Consider the following 21,914-nt stretch of genomic DNA (forward strand, 5'->3'; position numbering starts at 1 on the left):
GGCTGACGTCATCATGTGTCTTCCGTGATTTGCGGAAGCAAAGCATCCCACTGTCTAGGGTGCTATTGCAATTGTGTGTGAGGACCTGGGGAGCCAGCTGCCAGCAAACCAGGTGACCCAGTGCAGCTGCCAGCCAGCTGCCAGCAAACCAGGTGACCCAGGTGTCCCTGGGAAGGGACACCAGAACCTCAGAGTCGGGTCCAAGGAGGAGATGGGCACACGTTGGGTTTGCACGTGGGGAAGAATCAGTACTCAGGGCTCACACCCAGCCTCGCTGGCCATACAGCCCCATCCTGAACCTTCTTCCAGGCAGCCCACCTCAGTGCACCCCAGACCACCCTCTCCCTCCCTTGGTCCTGGTCCAGCCCAGATCCTGACCTGCTGCCCCTCCCTCTCAGAGTCCCCTGGAGGTCCTGAGTCCCTCTGAGGCAAAGGTGCCATGGGAAGATTATAAGGAAGGAGAAGTCGCCCATTCCCATCAACCTCATTGTGCCCTAGATGCTTCCTGGTCACCCTTGGCAGATTTCCCCTGACTGTGGGCTGTTGGTCACTTTCCAGCCCCAAACTTCTTACTAATGATTCCTATGTGACTTTCACACAAGTGTCTCCTCTTCCTTCAGGTGTCCCCTCCTCTGACTGTCCCCTGCTCCCTTTCCCTCTCCTCTCTGAATCAGTTCGTCTCCTGTTTTTCTTTTACGTTTTCCAACTTTGTGAGTTTGGTTCTACCTTTTGGGAGGTTTTTTTTTTAATGTAATTTTGCGCTTTTATTCTCTCTTGTAATCTTTGATGAAATATTCAGTTTAAGAATTATACTTTTATTTCAAAAGCTCCTTTTTTTTAATTCTCTGCTTGGTGATGTTTTCAAAAACTCTCCTCACTCTGTGGTCATGCTTTGGTTTGGTCTGGTCTGCTCCGGTCCTTCTCTTTCATATTACACACCTGCCTCAATGTCTGATCATTGTTTGTTATCTGACTGTAATTGATAATGAGCCAAAGCATAGCTGGTTGAGGTTCTGAGTATGTGGGGACAAAACTCCATGTGAAATAGGTGTGTTGTATGGTGCCAATTTCTTTCAACCTTCTATCCCTTCTTGATATACAGGCTATGTCTTCACATGAGCGGGTAGAGGCATCTTCTAAATTCCAGAGTAAAGAGTTTTGAAGGTGGCTCCCAGCATCCTCTCTAACTGCCTTGGTTTCCCCAAATATTTCATGAAGTTAAAGAGCCTGCTGGGGGATGGGACTGTTTGTGTCTGGGTCGGAGTGCTGGTTGCATGGGTGTGTTTTCTTTGTGCAAATGTGTTGATCTTTGCACTTTTGATGTGTGCACTTTCGGTGTGTATTTTATACTCCAATAAAAAAGTTTTATGTTTTATCATGGAAATCTTTCCAAGGCATCACACCGCTGCTTACTCATTCTTGAAATAGTTGTCTTAATGTTCCATTGTGTGGCTGTAGCACAGTGAACTACTCCTGTATTATCGGCCTTTGACCCTGTTTCCAGCATTTTACTCTTGAAAATCTATGCAGTAACCTTCCAGCTCAGGTAAAATGAAGTCAACAACACTCCATAGACCTCGTGCCCTGACTACAGCTAAGAACCCAGGCAGAATATGTGCAGCGACTGAGTATTCTGAAAAATGAGCCCTAGTTAAGAGATTGAGGAAGGAAACCAGACCAAGTATAAGACCAATCCAGCTGTGAGTTTTTCTGATTATTTTCTGATTATATTTCCTTTTATATCCTCCTACCTGAGCGGGAACCCTGCAGCCCACATCCCGAAAGTGCACTCTCAGCAGGACCTTAAGAGCTCCAGAGGAACAGAAAAACGAAGCACTAATGGAAGGGGGCGGGAGGAGTCCCATGTTTTCTTGGTGTTCGTGTTTTCTTTCCCTCCTACCAAGTCCCCAGCAAGCAAACCTCAGGACAGAAGCTGCAATTCCACCTGCAGCCGCTGGGGGCCGACAGCTGGAACTCTGAAGGGGGAAGGTCTTTGCTGCCCAGAAGAGCTTGGGCCCCAAGAGGGGGGAGAGAGAGAGGAATACCAGTGCATCTTCTCTCTCTTTGTTCTTCTGCTGCTTGGCCCTGGATGCAAACCCAATCACAGGAAGTACACAGCAGACTGGGGAGAGTAAAGCTTCAGCTCTCCAAGCTTCCTAGCCAAAGGACCAGGAAAGGAGGAGGTGGCGGTTCTGAAAGCTGGGAGGGAATGGGGGAGGATGGAGAAGAGAAAGCAGCTGAAGAAAGGGACGTTTGATCTCTCGGCATCGCGCCCCAGTGGGCTCCTGATCAGACCCTGGGGAGAATACTGGAGTTTGAGACTTGGTGAAGGCCATCGCCAGTCACAGACTGGCCACTAGATGGCGCACATGGGGCATCTGGGAGCGCCTGCAAGGCTCCAGAAGGCTGAACCAGCGCACGCAGGAACCACAGTCCACAGAAGCCACAACAGCACTTGAAGTCCTAATCTCACCAGCTGGACTGCCTGCCATTAAAGAAACGGAAGTCAGAGTGAAAGACCTGTCCCGCGAGGTGATAGCATTGCTTTGCATGTCTGTGGTGGTGGTTCTGTGAAATGATCCGTGTGTTAAACACATAGATCCGAACAGCACCACAAAGTTGCACCGTATGTAAGATTCGAGAAGTAGCAAAAAGAACAAGAAAAACGTTTGAATCTTTTCACTCTAAGCGTATGTGGTTTATTTTATCCCAATTACACCTCAGTCGACCTTGAGAAAGGAAGGGAGGGAGGGAAAAGTTTGAGGAGAGGCCAATGTTCCCGCTCACCACCCCCGCATAAATTCAGGGCTCACTGGGGTCCCAATCCCAGAAGAAGGCTCAGCCTCACACATGGACACAAACAGAAGTATAGGAACTTAAGGCAGGCCCCCAGGTAGGCCACCTTGATGTGAAGATTATTCGGAGGTAAAGGCAGTCAAGACCCTGTGGGCTCCAGAGAAACTTTTGCCCCTAACGACATAAAGAATCTCAATTAGAGGATCTTTGCAGAATAAGGGTTATTACGAAGGACAAGTGTTATCTGAGTAATGCAGCTGCATGGCAGGGCCAACATCTGTGCACCAAACACTTACTTACTGGTTTCATCTTCCTGTGAATTGTGTTTCTTCCCTTAGAAATCTCAGACTCCTACCCCCTTCTCCTTCATTCAGCATGACATTTTTACCTCTTTTTGCCTGACTGCCATGTCTGTGTGGACTCCCTGCACGTATGCTATTAGATGCGATTTTCTCTTGTTAATCTGTCTCATGTCAATTTGATTCTTAGTCCAACCAGAAGGACCTTGAAGGGGACAGGAATTCTTCTTTTTTTTATTTTCATTTTTTATGTTTATTTTTGAGAGAGAGAGAGAGAGACAGAGGTGAGTGGGAGAGGGGCAGAGAGAGACGGAGACACAGAATCCGAAGCAGGTTCCAGGCTCTGAGCTGTCAGCAGAGAGCCTGACGCGGGGCTCGAACCCACAAACTGTGAGATCATGACGTGAGCCAAAGTCGGGCGCCCAACCAACTGAGTCACCCAGGCGCCCCAGGGACAGGAATTCTTGTTCTGCATCCCCCCCACCCCCGCCCTGGGCTGGCCAGCCACACCCTCTCCTACTCCTCTGGCAAAGCCCTGGGCTACACCAGAGCCCCCCAACCCCCGCCAAGCCCCCGACCCCTGCAAGGCAATCTGAGGGTGGCAGGTGACAGGGAGAAGACCCCATCCTCTTTGTCTATGGAAGACTAGTGTGGTGGGGGCAGGTGGAGAGGAAGCCCCAGGCCCACGGACCACATGTTGGGACAGATTGACTTTAGGAGTGCAGATGACAAGAAATGGCATTTGGAGCACATCTGAGCTGCTAACAGGGTGGACAGCTGTACAAAGGGGGCAATAACCAATGGAGGTGGGGAGCGGGGCTGGGAGATGGGGTACAGGAAGTAGGTGTGCACAGACAGGAGGTGGTGCTAGGGAGGGGAGGGGCAGAGCTCTCCCCAGAGAGAAGGTCTTCAGGGTCACCCTCCAGGGGGTGCTGAGTTAAGCAGCCAGAGCAAGGAGAGGGGACACCACATCACTTCAGCCATAAGCTCCCAACGGACAGCACTACTTTGCAATTGATGAATGAAATTAGGAAGTAACTGAAGAAAAATTAAGAAAAGTAGATGAGAGAAACAAAAACGAATATTTTAGAGAAATAGAAGGCAGTTTGACTCTGAGCTCTGTTCCAGTCCCCAGAGGGCAGCTGGCGTTTGCTGAGCACCAGGGAGACAACCAAGCAGGACATGTGGCTGCTCCCGGTTCTGTTCCTTCTTGTCATCCAGGGTGAGTGAGGCGGGGCTCTAGGATCGAGCACCTGCAGGGTGAAGGAGGGGAACACAGACAGGGTCTGCATGGGAGGAAGTGGCAGAGCCTTTCATTCATCCAGACACTTATTCATTAAAATTTTTTTTTAATGTTTTGTTACCTGACAGGTACTAAGTTAGGTGTTGGGGAAGGAAATAAAAATAAATAGCACAAATGGTGTCCGTTTTCTAGGGCACAGTTTGTCAACTTGTGGTAGATAGATCCTAAGACAGATGATGGATGGGTGGATGGATGGATGGATGGATGGACAGATGGATAGATGATAGATAGTTGCACACACACACACATATATGCACACACACATAAATGCATGAATTCCTGAGGAACTCTGAAGAAGCCAGATGCTCGGGCTCCAGCAGAAAGCCACTCAGTTAAGGTGGAGATCGGGCATCTGGATCATTTAAGCCTGTACATTTGGTCTTGAACTATAGCTTGAGCCAGAATCCTTTTTTCCGAAGACCTCAGACAACAGAGAGGAAGGCAAGCAGCAAAACCAGGGTGACAGGCTCTCTGGAGAGTTGCTCATCCCCACACTCCAGCCTGCCTGGGTCTCTGCTCTGGATGATCTAAAGACAGATCATCATCTAGTGTCCTTAGCATGATACCTGAGACAGGGACTAAGTGGTCTGGTGGCGCCAGCAGCGACCAAGTTGGCTACAGAAAGGGAGAAACTGTTTGAGCTGAGCCTGGAAGGATGAATATAAGAGTTTGATTCCTTCAAGCAAAGAAGAAAGCACATTCCTGGTAGAGGGAGGAGCTTGTACAAAGGTATGAAGACACAGAAGAACAAGGTGTATACGTAAAAAAAAAAAAAGGAAAACAACAACAACAACAACAACAAAACAAGCAATCACCTGTTGTGTGTGTGTGAGAGAGAGAGAGAGAGAGAGAGAGAGAGAGTGTGTGTGTGTGTGTATTTAGTTCCATGCCAGTTCCGTGTGATTCAGAGGCTGAGGTTTTGTTGGGGGGCGCAGGTAGAGTATCAGAGGCATAGATGGGGAGGGGGCCACACTGTCTCACCAGCTCTGGGATTCAGAAATACACCTGTGGCTGCAGTGTGTGCTCTGTGCTGCTGGGAGAGGTGCTGCTTGAGGTCGGGCAGGGGACAGTGGTCAGTAAGATGGTGAGTGTGCAGAGAGCCCTGTATTGGTTAGGAGAGTTAGGAGCCTCAAGGGGGATTCACAAGAGGGGTGACAGAAAAGAAATCCTGCAGGGGATGAAGGGACAGACGGGATGTGGCAATTAGACAGAGGGCAGAGGCTCCTGGCTGGTGTTCAGGGCAGGGCCAGAAGCCCAAGCGGCACCCGGGTCAGCCCTGGGCTCACGGAAGGATAAGATGCATGTTGGGTTTCTGTTTTCTAGGCCACTTCTGCACCCGTGAGGGAAAAAAGGTGAGAGGCACATTGGGGGGCACACTGACTGTGCGCTGTGCATACGGTCCGGGATGGGAATCCTACAAGAAGTGGTTGTGTCGCGGGAATGACTGGCATTCCTGCAAAATCCTTGTGAAAACCACTGGGTCCGAGCAACTGGTGAAGAAGGGCCAAGTGTCCATCCAGGACAATCACAGCCGACGCACATTCACCATGACCTTGGAGGATCTCCAGCAGGATGACGCAGACACTTACTGGTGTGGGATCGAGCAATTTGGCACTGACGTGGGGATCGAATTTTCCGTGATTGTCAATCCAGGTAAGAACCACCCATCCTGTGCTCTGGGGTCCTGGGACCCACCCCCAGAGGAGTCAGGACTATTTCTCTGCCTTCCCCAATGGAGGGAGAGGAGTCTCGAAACTTGCCTGAGACTACACGTGTGCATGTGTTTGTGTGGGTGGGGGGCACCAAGATTCTGGGAAACACTGGAAGAAAGTGCGAGCCCCCACAACTCCGCATGTCTCCATCTGGTCTCCCCAGAGGGAGCAGAGAAGGGCAGACTCAGCCAGGACAGGCTTGTCCAGGGAAGGCCTCTCCTCTTTTCCCGGTCACGTTCACGTCAGCACATCCCAGCCTGCATGGGGTGATGTCAGGCATACAGGGAGGGGTGGGGTGCTAGAAAGCCATGATCCTGATGGTCTCAGCTACAGAACAAGTGACCTTCTCCATGTCCCCTCCCTGCTCCCCTCTCTCCTCTGGCAACATCAGCACAAGGGAGCAGGTGAGGAACCGTGAGCCCATATTTAGGAGAATGAAAAGCAGGTTCCACTATGGTGCAGACACCTTCTCTTCTGCCTCTATCCTTGGAGAGGCCCTGGGCTCCCCTGCAGCTGCCCCAGAAGCACTAGGCCCTCCCTGGAGACAAGCCTGGAAGGAGAGTCAGGCTGTAGCCCCCGTCCCACAGCTCTGCCTCTGGACCCCTAAGTCTTGTCTCCAACACACAGACACACAGACACTAAGGAGGTTTACATTTGCTACTGATTGCTCCATTTCTAAAGCAGAGAAAAATCTCTTCAAACTTAGAATATGCAAATATGGTGTGCAAATATGTGCAGTGGGGACGGATGCTGGTCTTAGAATGTTCTAGAAATTAACTGAAAAGAAATTAACACCACAAAGGTGGTGGATGTGTGCAAGGGTGGAGGAGGAGTTGGTGCCAGAGAATTGGAGTCTGGACCCTTGACCCAGACGACCTTCCCTGGGCAGGCCTGGAGAAGTAAGAAAGCAAGCCCTGGGGAGGCAGGAGGGACCGCAGGGGGAAGCAGGGGCTGCGGGCACTCGGCAGTCCCAGGAGACAGGGGACCCTGGGCCTGCCAGCTCGTGGGTCACATTGCTTCAGGGCAGCTGGCACAGAGCCTGCTTCAGGCCAGGCTGAGACTCAGAAAGGAGCCTGCCTGGCTGATTTAAGGCTCCAGGGATTGGGAACATGGTTCTGACATGCTCAGCTGTGCCCAGCAGGACACTGAGATGAAACTGAATGGGAATTGCCCACATAACCAGCAACCCCAATATCTCACATGGTGGTAAACTGGTGATTCTCTGCAAATCAGTAATCGTTTGTTTGGAACAATGCCAAAAAGATGCAAGAGAAAACCAACGTGGCTGAGCAGTGGCACTAAGACAGAAAGGTTCTGCACCCCTGGGGGTGGGATGTGGAGACCATGGGAGCCACCTGTGACACTCACAACCATGCTCTGCTCTGTGTGTTTAGCCCCTAATCCAACAGACTCTCCCAAGCCTGTAGCGAGAACAACGCTGCCCAGTTGGACTTCCTCTCGTCCATTTCCCCAGGGCATCAACAGCAGCCAGCCCATGGATTTGAATAGCCCGCTAACCAGGTGAGCAGAGCTGGACCCACAGACCTTTCCCACTGTTGCCTTGGGACAGCTCTCCTCGGGACACTCTCACAGGGACCCCCATTGGCCCCCCTGATGTTTCCTCTACTGGGGAGAAACAGCGAGGTCTGTGCTGGGTCCCCTCTTTGTACCTCTGAGTCCTTAAAGAGCTCCCCTCCCCACAAGAAACCTAGGCAAAGTTGTTCAGCTGGGCTGCAGGAGAGAAGCTTCTGGTCTCCTTCTGACCTGGCTCCCGACCCCCAAGCAGCCAAAACAGGTGCAGGTGCTTTCAGCCTCAAGTTGCCAGAAGGGAAGGGCTCTGGATTAGCTCCCTGTGGCTGCTGGAGCAAATCACCACCACCCTGGTGGCTGAAGGCAAAACGATGTTATGATCTTAAAGTTCTGGAGACAAGGTCTGGGATGAGGCTCACTGGGCTAAACTCAAGGTGCTGGCAGGGTTGGCTCTTCCTGGAGGCTCTAAGGGAGAAGTGCTTCCTTGTCTTTTCCAGCTTCTGGAGGATGCTGCACCCCTGGCTCATGGTCCCTCCATCTGCACAGCCAGCAAGGGTGGTCAAGTCTTTCTCACCCTCATTACTCTGACACTGGCTCTCCCGTGTGCTTTCATTTATAAAGACACTGGTGATTCTATAGGATCCACCCAGATATCCCAGGATCACCTCCCCATCTCAAGGTCAGCTGCTGGCAAACTTAAATCCATCTGTATCATTAATTCCCCCATGCCATGTAACATAACACATTCACAGGTCTGGGGATTAGGACATCTTTGGGGGGGGGGCCATTATTCTGCCCACAGACAGTCAAGCAGGTACCTGTTCCATGGATCCAGCCCTCCCCTCCCCAAGTGCTAGGGAAATGCTGGGAAGGAATGGGAAGCTGACATTTCTGCTTTCTCACATTCCCAACATGGTCAATCGACAGGCTAGGCCATCAGTCTGAAACCCACCCCCTCCACAGGCATCCAAAGAACAATCAATTAACTCTTTCTTCAAAGGGCAAACACCCTGCCCCAGTTTCACCCCATCCGAGTTCAGGGTGAAGGTGCGTTTCCTCCCAGAAGCCCTCTTCACCGCCTCCCTTCTGGTACAGTCTCTCTTCCTTCCCTTCTCAAGGATCCTATTCCTTGGAGCTGCCCTGCTGGATGGTGTGTTCAGTTATGTGTGCAGCCAGGCACTTGGTTCATGCTTCACGATCGGCCTCTGTCCTGCTTGTGACTATTTAAAGACCAGTTGTTCTGTGGAGTCAGGAGGGGAGGATGTGGAACTTTTAGGGGACTGAGGGGCACAGGAGGAAGCCTGCAGGTGGAGAGATGGGGCGGCAGCTCCACAGGAAGTGGAGAGTGGGAAAAGAACGTAGTGGGTTCAAGGATAATCTAGGAAGTACAAAGCATCGTGTCTTCTCTCTCAAGAGAACCCCCTGTGAAATGAACATGACAAATCTTGCTCAAGCCAGGTAGAAGGAGAGAAAAAGGCCAGACTGCAGGGGGGTCCTGGCACTGCTTGTAGGGGAGGGGATGAGGCAGAGGTTGAGGGGGACAGATTCTGGATACTGATGGGGACTCCTAGGGGGACATATATGAGCAAGGGCCCAATGGTCCACTAGACCACGTGTCCACTGTCCAGGGTGTATCCGATAGTGCACCTGCTACGTGCTACCAGATGGGGTTCAGAGCCAGGAGAGACCCCTCCCAGGGGAAGCTAGAACGTAAATTGCCAGATTACCAGGAAGAGGTATCTTCCTCTGCTTCAAAGAGGTGATATGAGGTCTGAGCTGGAAGTACAGGCAGAATTTATACAAGGTGGGACAGACGTAGATTCAAATAGGCAAAGGCAAATCTTTGGTCCTGGCTGGCCTGCTGGTGAGGCAGAGGGGATTTGGGGGAGGCGGCAGACAAGCAGGATGAAATCAGGGTGCAGAGGTGCTGGAGCCCAGGCTAAGGCTGCTGGGAGGCCCCTGAATGCTTCGCCTTGGGCAGCATGGCCGTGCCCTCAGAGGGGCTTTTGGGCAGGGACCGGGGCTGGCCTGTCCTCCAGGTCTGGGGGCGGGAGTGAGGGTGGACAGGAAGGGCCTGGAGCGGCCCCTGAAGAGGGACCCCACTCCTGTCAGCACGATCCCTGCTCAGGGCCCTGCTACACAACCTTCACTTTGTGCTTTTGACCTTTGTGAAGTTGCCCCTGCTTGGGTCCTGCTGTGACTGTGATGTGGGGAGTCCGGGGGACTCCAGGGGAAGATACGTCAGTCTGAGCAGGAGAAACACAGCCCCCCCCCCCACCATGGACACCCCCGCACCCTCTGAGCTCTGGTCAGGGAAAGGGCAATGATTACATTTCCGAGACAGATGGGGGTCCCTGTTAGGTGAGGACTCCCCGCGTCCTGCCGTCAGGAATAAACTCTGGCTCCCTCCCTGCTCTGCACAGGTCGGGGACCATTGCCTCCACTGTGGAAGCAGAGAAAAGAAAGGGTGTACCCTCATTCCACCATCAGTCCTCAGCCGCACCTGTAATCTCTCCTGTGTGGATGCTCCTGGTACCTCCTTTCCTTGCCACCCTCGAGTTGCTCCGCCAAGGATAAATGACCCTTTCATCATTCAGGACTCTGGCCAACGATGGGTTTCCAATTCCAGTAAGCATAAAACCTGGGTTAAACCAAAAAGTTCCAGAGTGTGTCCACAGGGACAAAGACCCCCTGATGGGCCAGCTGCACAGAGTTCCGCCAATTCCACCTTCTGCTGCATCGGCGCCTCCAAGAAAGAATTCCTTGAATGTAAAAGATGGAAAGCAGGGTTGGACCATCGCCCGACCCACATCTGACCTGTTTGCCTTTTACATTTCCTATGAAATCTGTGGCTTTCTTTGCTCTTTTGAGATTATTTGGGGGGACACCATTTCAATGTTTTATATGTGAGAGGACAACCCTTCCATTCTAGAGGGAGGGAAATGACTCTAAATCCAACGCTAGAATCTGAATGTGTCCGGGAAACGGGCAGTTGTGTGTGCAAATTTGTCCATAGTGGTTGAAGTTACTCTTTCCCCCTTTGTAAATAGTAAGTGTTTTGCAGCAGGGCTTTGTAACCATGTAAATATCCACCTGTCCCTGCATCTACATCGGTGGCCTCTAAGCACAGGGGACTCATGCAGTCATCACCAGAACAGCTCATTTCTGTCCCTCCAGTTGTCTCTTGGCCTCACTGGTCCTTAGGTGCAAGGGTTCCAGGGACCGTTTGGACTCTTCCATCAAGATGGAGCAGATCTGCCCCCTCCTCACCCATGACACTGTCCATCCCCCAGACAGCTCAGACCCACCATCACCCACTCCTGGATTTGGCCTGACCTTTGGCCTTTATGTCCCGTCCCCATGAACACTCTCACCCCCACGCCCAGCTGAGCAACACAGCCCAGGATGCCCAGCCCTTCCTTTTTAACTTCCTCTACTCAGTCATCAAAAACTAATAACACAAGCCTTTTTCTTTTTTAATTTTCAAAGTTATACATGTTTCCTCTCAATAATGATTTGGGTTTTGGGTTTGTTTGTTTTTTTTTTCTCTTCCACTTACATTCTTCCTGGGCTCTGTCTGCTCTTTTTTTGTGTCCTTATTTTATTTTATTTTATTTTGTTTTATTTTATTTTATTTTATTTTATTTTATTTTATTTTATTTTATTTTATTTTTAATCCCACAAATGCAAGGTCGGTTTTTTATTAACTTTTTATTTTTTTAATACGAAATTTATTGTCAAATTGGTTTCCATACAATACCTAGTGCTCAGATATTTTATTTTGAACGATTTTGGGGACCTCTATCTCTTTTCTGAGCTCCTTCTTTAGAGAGGTCATGTTGTCCATAATTTCTCCGAGACTGAGCTGAACTGGCCAGCTGGACTCTTCCTCTGTGTCCTGGGGCCCTGACGCTCACTAAGCAAGTTCTACAGCTGCATTTTGCTGGCACTGTGTTCCTCTCCTTGAGTCCATCAGTTAGGAAAGGTGCTGGTTCATTTTCGAGTAGAAGCTTCCTTTGAATGTGGTCGGGGCACTGCAGAGAGGGTGTGGGTGGGCAGCAGGGTGTTCTGCAGAGGCGGGTGGCTTCTTGTGGGGAACACCTCCCACCAGTGCTGACAGCTCCAGCCCACATGGTTCTGGTTCGCGCCTCTGAAAAGGGCAAGACCTCCAGGCCCAGCAGCCCGTGCACGTTACCGCATGAGGAGTCCGGCCCCAGGTTTCCGCCGCAGGGCTGAGTCTCCCAGGGGCCTCCCCCCAGCCCTCTGTGCATCCGGCAGAGGCAGCATGTTCCTTGAACCATCCTGCCTGGGGCTGGGACATCAAGTTCTCTCTGCTTAGATCTTCCGTGGGGCACAAAACAGCGATATTTCTGTCATGTCATAGATTCTGTGGTCAAGAATTCGGACGGAGTGCAGCAGGGATGGCCTGTCTCTGCTCTAAAAAGTCTGGGCCTTAGCTGGGAAGACATAATGGCGGTGGTGGGGGAGGGATCTAAATGGCTGGGTGCTGCTGTCATCTGGAAGCTTCTTTTCTGCGTGTCTAGAGTATGTGCCAGGTTGATCTCAATCTTGATAGCTGACCTGAGATCCTACAGGAGGCCTCTCTGTGTGGAGCTGTGTTCTGAGAAGGAGAGTCTCCAGAGCAAGTGTTTCAAGAGACGGAGGACAGAGTTACAGGGTTCCTTTGGGCCTGGCCTCAGAAGTCACACAGGGTTACCATACTCTATCCATGCATTGTGACAAGACAAGTATTGGTTCTTGGAAGGGAAAAAATGCTACTCTTTAATATACAAAACATAGATGATCAATTGACAGATGGATCGATTGATCGATATATAGAACATAGGCATATATAGGCATATATCTTTGGTATTAAAATTTCATACCCATGGTGGGGATTCTAGTAAAAGTATGTCTAAACAGGCTCCTTAGGAAGATACTTATAGGGAAAAGTTGGGAATCTGCTCTAGGCTACTGACCTCACAGCCCCAGCCCACCCAGACTCAAGGGGAGGAGACACACCCCCAACTCTAATAACAGGAGTGTCAAGAAATTTACAGTCCCTGTTTAGAGCTGCCACCTGGAAGAATCTTTTTTTTTTTAATGTTTATTTATTATTTTTGAGGGACAGAGAGACACCATGAGCAGGGGAGGGGAGGAGCAGAGAGAGAGAGGGAGACACAGAATCTGAAGCAGGCTCCAGGCTCTAAGCTGTCAGCACAGAGCCTGACACGGGGCTCGAACTCACAAACCATGAGATCATGACCCAAGCCAAAGTCGGATGCTTAACCAACTGAGCCCCCCAGGAGTCCCAATTGCTTTTGGAAGACTCTTAACATAGTGCCTTCACATCACATTAAAGAATGAGGAGCCCAGAAGGGCTGAGGCCCCGGACCCCCAGTCATAATGCCAGGGAGCAGACTTGGACCTGCCCCAAGGAGGTCCACACAGCAATCCTGCGAGTCCATCTGTGCACTGGACAGGTCAGTTCCCAAGCCTGCTGGGGGCACCATGTGGCCCCAGTGTAAGTACTAGGCAGACACAACAATGCTCTGCACTTTCTCTGCTTTACTCACTGGTCACAGACCGCATCCGAGACTTGCATGAACTTACGAATAGGTTTTTCTTGGATCACAATATTTATTTAAGTGGAGGTTGTTGCCTACATGTAAACATGAGCCATTTCACTTCTGACTTCTTTTTTAAAAGCAGAAATGCCGGAACACAGTGGGTCCACGATGCTACATGCTCCACAGGGTCATCAGAGTGTTTAAGACCTTCCAGGGGCTCCAAGGGTTCCGGGACACCACTAAAGCACACAGATTAGGAAGGAAAAAATAAAACTGTGCCTTTGTACAGGCAACATGATTGTGTAGAAAATCCTAAGGAATCTATCAAAAAAAATTTACCAAACTGCTAGAACTGGTAAATTAATTTAACAAGTCACAGGAATAAAGATCGATACACACGCACATACACACATATACACGCATACATACACACACACACACATACACACACACACTTACACACATGCACACGGAGACACATGCATACACATGGACACTGACACACGCAGAGACACACACATGCATGCACACACATACACACATACATACACTCACACATACACACATACACTAACACATATACATACATACATAAACACATACACATAAACACACACATATACACACCTACACACACAATCTTACTTGTAAACTAGCAATGAGCATGTAGAAAATGAAACGAAAAGCACCGTGTTGTTCATGAGTGCTCAAAAAGAAGACAAAATACCCAGGTATAAATCTAACAGAACACATGCAACATCCAGATACTTAAATTTACAAAACACTGGTGATAGAAGCCAAGGAATATTTAACTAAATTGCAAGAGGTACCATGTTTATGGACTGGAAGACTCAACATAGTAAAGATGTCAATGTTCCCAGTATTGATCTATAAGTTTAATACGATTCCGATCAAAATACCAGGAAGATTGTTTTGGTAGATACACATAAACTTACCTGAAAATTTATCTGGAAAGGCAAAGAAACGAGAATGCTTGAAATAATTTTGAAATAGAATAGAGTGCATCATAAGCTTCTTTCTTGCCCGTCATTGTGTTTCCTATACCACCCCATCTGTGTTTTATTAATAAGGTCTGGATGTGCCTCCTTGGTTGAATTTCTCCTTCAGCCAAGTCCTGAGCCAGTCCCAGCTCTCCTTGAGGTGTCACAAATGGCCCTGCCCTTGTGGGAGCCATGCCAGCGTTCAGGTTCTGAGTGTGGTGGCCCTGCCTGCAAACTCAGTGCTCCGGAGTTTGGAGTGTTTTCTGGAAACGGGCATCACTAGCCCAGGGAAGGCTTGGGCTTGGTGGAGACGAGAGGGCTGCTCCACACACAAGGAGTTGAGTGAAGATGGTGACACGTGCTTATAACAGACTGCGCGCCTCGCTGCAAACTTCAGGGAGGGAGCCGTTGACAAGCATTCAAACCCAACAGAGCCTTCTCCGGGTGTGGGGGTGGGGGTATGTGTTAGCACCTGGGATACTTAGACGGTTATATACAAGGAGGCTTATGTCATAAGTGATCATTGTATTATGAAAAAATTGATGAGCTTGGAAATAAGTCTTATAAGTAGAGCAATGACTTGGATATAGAAATATTTCTCTTTGAATCTTGGCTGACTTTTATGAACTGGTCTGGAGTAAAATATATGCATCTTTGCGTGTCTCGTTTCATAGGATTGCGGTAAGAATTGGGTTAGATTGTGTGGAAAACCATGTAATGCAGTGATTAGCCCAATTAGTATTATTTCTCTGCTCCCCTCCCCTTTACTGGACATAAAACAATATTCCTGATTTTCAGAATGTGGTCATCAGGATTAAAGTAGCCGATTTCTTTAGGGCTCGGTACATGCTCACCTGTGGGAAGCATCTTACCATCAACTCCTCCTCTTCTTCAGCTGGGTGAGGTTTTTCCGAGCTCACCCCCTCCTCTCTTTGTTTGTGTCCTCATCTCTTCCCTTCCCCATCACCAGCCGTGCCCCACACCATTGTCACCCAGACCTGCCCAGTCCCACTCACCTGGGACAGAGAGCAGCAGCAGAGCCGATGGCAGCCATATGGCCCCGTCCCTCTGGTGTCTCTCCTGCTGCAGCTGGAACCCCTCACCCAGGGGCCGCTCACCCTGTCCCCCCTCTTCTGCAATTCTTGGCCCTTCTCTGCTTCCTTCTTCAGCCTCTTGGTTCTGTTCTCAGGGCTGGTCAGAAAATGGGGGAAGCGAGAGGCTCAGAGCATCATGTGGCCAGTCGATTACTTGCTAAAGTTCATCCTCAGAAACATTTGAATGCACCGTTCTGCTTTCTGTTCCTGTGACGATCATGCCCTTACTGTGACTGCACCCGCAGCAGCCGACACACCCTCCTATCACACAGTAGGGTGGTCCCAGCTGACTTCCATCTAGATTTTCCCACCCCGTCCTCCTATCTAGGAATAGCAAATGTCTTGTGGCTGGCATGTTTGAGAAATCGCGTGGAGGCATGTGAAGCTGCTGAGGAGCATATGGAGGTCAGAGAACTGGAAGGCCAGTTAGTCTGCAAATGTTCAGTGCATCGATGGTGACAGGCACTCAGTTAAGAACAGTGGGCAGAACAGTGGGCAGGTGGAGGCATGGTTAGATTCTGGACATTGATATTTTGAAGAAAGAGCAGCAGGATAGCTTAAAACTTTTTTGATGTTTATTTATGTTTTGAGAGAGAGAGAGAGAGGGACAGGGTGAGAGCAGGGGAGGGGCAGAGAGAGAAGGAGACACAGACCCGAAGCAGGCTCCAGGCTCCCAGCTGTCAGCACACAGACCAACGCGGGGCTCAAACTCAGGCAACATGAGATCATGACCTGAGCCAAAGTGAGATGCTCAACCAACTGAGCCATCCAGGCGCCCCAGAGCAGCAGGATATCTTAACAGATTAGATATGAGCAAGAGAGGAATCAGGGGCCACTCCTAAGTTCAAGGCTGAGCACCTGGGAGTTTGGGAATGCAATGAACCAAAATGGGCAAAGCTGGGCTTGCAGGAAGAACAGATTCTGGTTTGGAATTGAAGGTGTCTGTTAGTCACCTGCCATGGACTGCGTGTCTGTGTCCTCCCCCAAATTCATATGTCGAAGCCCTAATCAGGGGTAATGCCAAGGACCCACCCATTGAGAAGTCTTTCCAAGTGTCTAGAATAACAGTGGAGGAGATTTTGGGGGGTCCTTACCTGCATGCCACAGATCAGAGAGTGCTGAGATGAAAAGCTGAGCCTAGCATGGTGTCTGACCCCGCCTCCACACCCATGTCCACCCCCACCCCCACCACTCTGCCCCAGCTTCACCCCATGTGGGATTTGATGTCCTACACCCAGCCACCACCCATGGAGATGCTCTTCTCACCCCTTTTGGGTTCTGCCATCCCAGCCTGGGCTGACCCTCGGTGCGGACGGCTTCCTCAGCCGGCTTGGACCCTGACACCCATGCCGAGATGCCTCTCACTTGGATGCCCTCCGCACTTGCCCGGACTCCCAGCCCCCACAATACCATCTGATTTGGAACAACACATTAAAACTATCTCTGGACTCTGTGCCCTAAAAGACGAAGACTTCTGCATCTCACCCATGGCCCACCGTCCTCTTCCCAGTGCTGATTTTCTCAGAATGGTGTTCTTTGCATCTAGGACACTTATACTCTCTTCTGTAATCGTTCCCACCATTGCTTAGGGGTTTTATGCTTAGGGTAAAACACTCATTGCTGACCACAGCTTCTCTTTTTTCACTATTTAACTTCACCCTTTGTTGGCAGACTTTGATCATGATGTATATTTTCTATTTTGAAAGGGCTCATGGGTGCTATATTTCATAAGGTCTTGCATTCACGAGACAGTTGTCAGAGCATTCCGGAATATTCTGTCATTTGCTCAGAACATATAGATTCTCCTTCACTGTGTGTTGGGATGCAGTGTTGTTATGAAGCAAGAGTATTTCTGTCACACACCATGTGATCCTTCAGGTAAGACCTTCTGATGTGATCATCGTTTCTGATACCAGCCCAGATGATTCTGTTTATTTTATTTTATTATTTTTATTTTTTTAATGTTTATTTTTGAAGGAGAGAGAGACAGAGTGTGAGTGGGGGAGGGGCAGAGAGAGAGGGAGACACAGAATCGGAAGCAGGCTCTGGGCTCTGAGCTGTCAGCACAGAGCCGGACGTGGGGCTTGAACCCACAAACTGTGAGATCATGACCTGAGCCGAAGTCGGACGCTCAACCGACTGAGCCACCCAGTCGCCCCAGATGATTCTGTTTATCCACAAGGTTCGGTAACTTCATACCATTCTGGGTGTGGATCATCTGTATCAGTTCCTTTCCTGGGTCCCCGGGTGGGCTTTCAATGACAGCCTGAAAGATCTCTTTGTTTCCACATAGTTTTTAATTCAATTCAATTATGTTTACTTTTGGCTTCTCATTTCTCCTCCAAGGGAATAGCTGGGGTACATTTGTGGCATCACCTCTCTGTCTCCTGTACCAATGTCTGCCTCTCCACACGTTATACTATGTTCATGTAACTGTCACTTCAGGAAATGTCTACAAGGTACCACGTCTGTGCATTTTCAGGCACGTTTATCATTGGGTTTTGTGGTTGTTTCATTCTTTCTTTTGGGCAATATTGTCTTTCTTTTCTGCTCCTTTTCATTTTTTTAATGTTTATTTACTCTGATTGAGAGAGAGAGAGAATCCCAAGCCTGCTTGGCACAGAGCCTGATATGGGACTCGATCCCACAAACCGCAAGATTGTGACCTGAGGTGAAATCAAGAGTTGGATGCTTAACCAATTGAACCACCCAAGCACCCCATTGTCTCTTTCTCTTCTGCTCCTTATCTTTCCTGAGATCTGCTGTCTCACTTTCCATCACTCTATCTTGCACTCCACTCTCTTTATGTTCTAGATTCATCCTGTTGTCTATCATTTCCTTTAGACTAAATACAGCTACTTATAGGTACTGATTTTCCTATGCTTCTTTGGACATTTCCTCTCATGAAGTCTGCTTTTTATTTGCTTTGTGCAAAAAAAATGTTTGTTTTATTGTTTTTCACCTATCAGCTTTTGAAAGTGTTATTCCCCTTTTGAATTAAAGTTGGTGTTTGCCTAAGTCTAGTGTGGGGAGGGAGGTGGCTGGGAGGGTCTGCAAGCTAGAGCAGATGGTGGCCTGGAACCTTCCACTCGTGCTGAAGGCAGGTGTCCTGTTGGTTCTCAGCTCACCCAGCATCACCCATCTGGTGGCTGTGTGCTTGGCTGCCTAGAACTACTCCTTCTCCCTTGTCTCATTCACCCCCCACCCCCCACATCATTCTCCACTGCCTGGGGGCCCAGGTCATGTGTAATCAATATGCCAAATCTGCCAATCAGAGTGTAAAGATAAAAAATTGACAACACCCAATGTTGGGGATGGGGGCTGGCCATTTATTAACAAATTCAGACAAGGGTAGAAATATTTACAACTTCTTTGGTTATATCCATCAAATTTGGAAAAATGCACAGACCTGTGGCAGAGCTATATTTTCATAGGAATGTACTCTGCAGGTATATCCATAAATGTGTATCAATCCACATATGCAAGGAGTTTCATTGTACAATTGCATGTAGTTGCAAAAACTCAAACAACTGAAATGTCCATCATGAGAGAAAAAAAATTAAACAAGTCATGATATGTAGATATCATGGAATACTGTGAAGCCATTACAAACAAAAATCTACACATACTAGTATGGAATGATTTTTAAAATACACCCAGTGAAGAAGACAAGGTGTAGAATAAGACGTGCGATTTTTCTATGAGGGAGGGAAAGAATATATGCTGATAAATATGTTTTAGATGCATAGGATTTCTCCAACCCACACACATACACTGGCTATAGTCTTTATACCTTTGGGTAGGGGACTAGGGTAGAAGTCAGAACACACTTTTTTTTTATTCTTCACTTTTGTACTTTAAAAACATTTCTCTTCCTAAATATTCACAAATAAATATAAAAGTTGGCGTATCTGCCCAGTGTTTCACTAGCTCCCTCCTGCTAAAGAGATGCCACATGGTGCACAAAGGAAGAGTTCTCCTCTGGGTCAATGGCCATGTTAACTTTGACCCATAGTCATGATCCCAGGGTTGTGGGATTGAGCCCTGAGTCAGACTCCATGCTGGGCGTGGAACCTCCTTAAGATTCTCTCTCTTTGTCCCTCTGCCCTCTTCCTCCTCCTCCTCCTCTTTCTCCTCCTCCTCCTCCTCCTTCTTCTTCTTTTTCTTCTTCTCCTTCTCCTTCTTCTCCTTCTCCTTCTTCTCCTTCTCCTCCTCCTCTTCCTCCTCCTTCTCCCCCTCTTTCTTCTTCTTCTTCTTCTTCTTCTTCTTCTTCTTCTTCTTCTTCTTCTCTTTCTCCTCCTTCTTCTTCCCCTCCCCTCCTCCTCTTCCTCCTCCTCCTCCTCCTCCTTCTTCTTCTTTCTTCTTCTTCTTCTTCTTGTTCTTCTTGTTCTTGTTCTTCTTGTTCTTCTTCTTGTTCTTGTTCTTGTTCTTCTTCTTCTTCTTCTTCTTCTTCTTCTTCTTCTTCTTCTCTCTGTCTTTCTTGCCTCTTTCTCTTAAAAAAACAAAAGAATATGCAGATCACGACAAGCTAGATGAGGAGTCACAGCCACCCACATGGGTGGGCAGGTAGGTAGCTCCCTCAATAGCCACACTCCCACTTTGGGGACACGAATCACCCAGGACATTTTAATGAAATGCCCAGTTTCAATACACCCACACAATGGAAGCAGAGTCACAAAATGTATTGCTTACAGATCCAAGGGAGAGGCATTCAGTGAGCCTGGGGAAAGGCAGTCCCACATCCCGACCACAGAGAGCAGGGGACTGACAGTGGGGTGATGGCCCCTGTGACTTACAAGGGGATTGAGGAAGAGGTCACTGATTTTCCACAGAATCAACTCCAAGTGGTTAATTTAAAGGATTCCCCAGGAAAAGTAAAACAGGAACTTATGGAGGAATTCTAAGCTTGGGTCCTGATCTAAATTTCCAGATTTTGGGTGTGAACAGGGTTGCCATTCTGTAAGATGCCTGGGAACAACTCAGAAAAACAACAGCTCATTTTTCTCAAAAGTTGTTTTACTCCCCACTTGTGGCCATGGAGAATGTGCCCTTTCTCTGATTGATGGACACAAGGTGCTTCTTCAGCTCTGATCCAGCAGTCTGAACAACGATGGTGCAGCTACTCAAATCAGCATCTGGACACCAGGACCTCACGTAGGTCTCCCACCCCGGGCCATAGTGACACTGCATGGTCACTTGCAGACGAAAGTAGAAGGAAGGAAATAATGAAGAAAAGAAAAATATTAATGAAATAGATAGGAAATATAAAATAGAGACCAAAAAGCCAACCGTTGTTTTCTTAAAGAAACAAAACCCTTAGCAAGATATTAGTGATAAAAGGAGAGGTCTGAATAATTGACACCAGGAATGAAAACAGGTACTTCACACAATATCCTGTGCATATTAAAAACAAGGTAAGATAATAAGGGATAGGATAATAAAGGAAATCTAAACAAGTTTATGCCAATAAGTTTGAAAATTTAGATGGAATAAACAAATTTCTAGCAAAAATAATGTGATATACTAAAATAGGTACAAAAACCAATAGAAAATCTGAATCATCTTACAACTATTTAAATGAATCAAATCCATTGTTATTAAAGACCACTCACAGGGAGCACCCTCCAGCTCAGTGTGTACAGCATGTGACCCTTGATCTCTGGTGTGTAAATTCAAGCCCTATGTTGGGTATAGAGCTTACTTAAAACCAACCACCACAACAAAAACATACCTTTCCTAAAGAAGCCTCCAGACCCATACAGCTTCAATGGAGATATCCCTTAAACATTTAAGGAAGAACGAATGCCTATCTTACGTGAAAAATTCCAGACCATATGGGTACCTGGGTGGCTCAGTTGGTTGAGCGTCCGACTTCAGCTCAGGTCATGATCTCGCGGTCTGTGAGTTTGAGCCCCACGTCGGGCTCACTTCTGTCAGCCTGTCAGTCAACGCAGAGCCCACTTCAGATTCTCCGTCCCCTTCTCTCTGCCCTTTTCCCGCTTGCACTCTCTCAAAAATAAATATTTTTTTTTAAATTCCAGAACATAGAAAAAGAGGATGAAATACCAAATCCATTTATGAGACTAGCATACTCTTCATGGCAAAACCTGACAAGGACAGTGCAAAAAAGAAATATAGGCAAAAATCACTCATGAACACAAATACCAAAGTCTGCAATGAAAAAAGTCAGCAAGCTGAATCCAGGGGTATATAAGCCAGGAACACATCATGACCAAGTTGGGTTTATCCCAAGAATGCAAAATTGTTTAAACGTGAGGAAATCAGTAAGTATAATATGCCGCATTGACAGACTAAAGGAGAAAATCATATGATCATCTTGTAGATATGGACAAAAGTATTTGATAGATTTAAGCAGCACTCTGACCATGGAGGCCATTCTGGACCTCAGGAATCCTCACAGCACCCCGACTGTGCTGGGCTCCTTCCCTCTGATACTCAATATGGAACAGAGGGTGGGAACAGCCGCTATGAAGTCCTGGCCCCAAACTCCAGAAAGAGCAGGACACAAGGTACCAGAGGTCCAGGAAAACATTGAAAGGAATTGGGGTCTCTGGTCCCATGGAAGGAGGTCCCTTTGGCCTATGTGCT

The 21,914-nt window shown here is 48.4% G+C and overlaps 1 protein-coding gene across 1 annotated transcript; it reads left to right on the forward strand.

Moving 5' to 3' along the window:
* The first annotated feature begins 3,913 nt into the window (after positions 1–3,913).
* Positions 3,914–11,238, forward strand: LOC122206468 (CMRF35-like molecule 5). The gene is made up of 4 exons (XM_042915674.1): positions 3,914–4,317; positions 5,722–6,051; positions 7,505–7,631; positions 10,064–11,238. Exons 1-4 carry the CDS (start codon positions 4,278–4,280, stop codon positions 10,215–10,217), a joined length of 651 nt encoding a protein of 216 aa, XP_042771608.1. The 5' UTR covers positions 3,914–4,277; the 3' UTR covers positions 10,218–11,238.
* Positions 11,239–21,914: the final 10,676 nt, after the last annotated feature.

The sequence above is a fragment of the Panthera leo genome, chromosome E1 (genome assembly GCF_018350215.1).
Source record: "Panthera leo isolate Ple1 chromosome E1, P.leo_Ple1_pat1.1, whole genome shotgun sequence".
Lineage (NCBI taxonomy): Eukaryota > Metazoa > Chordata > Mammalia > Carnivora > Felidae > Panthera > Panthera leo.

What these genes read in the sequence shown, in the direction of transcription:
- LOC122206468 (XM_042915674.1), top strand. Translation starts at nt 4,278, where the DNA reads ATGTGGCTGCTCCCGGTTCTGTTCCTTCTTGTCATCCAGG. An exon ending in GTTCCTTCTTGTCATCCAGG is followed by an intron (nt 4,318 to 5,721) that starts GTGAGTGAGGCG and finishes TCTGTTTTCTAG; the next exon opens with GCCACTTCTGCACCCGTGAG. An exon ending in TTGAATAGCCCGCTAACCAG is followed by an intron (nt 7,632 to 10,063) that starts GTGAGCAGAGCT and finishes TGCTCTGCACAG; the next exon opens with GTCGGGGACCATTGCCTCCA.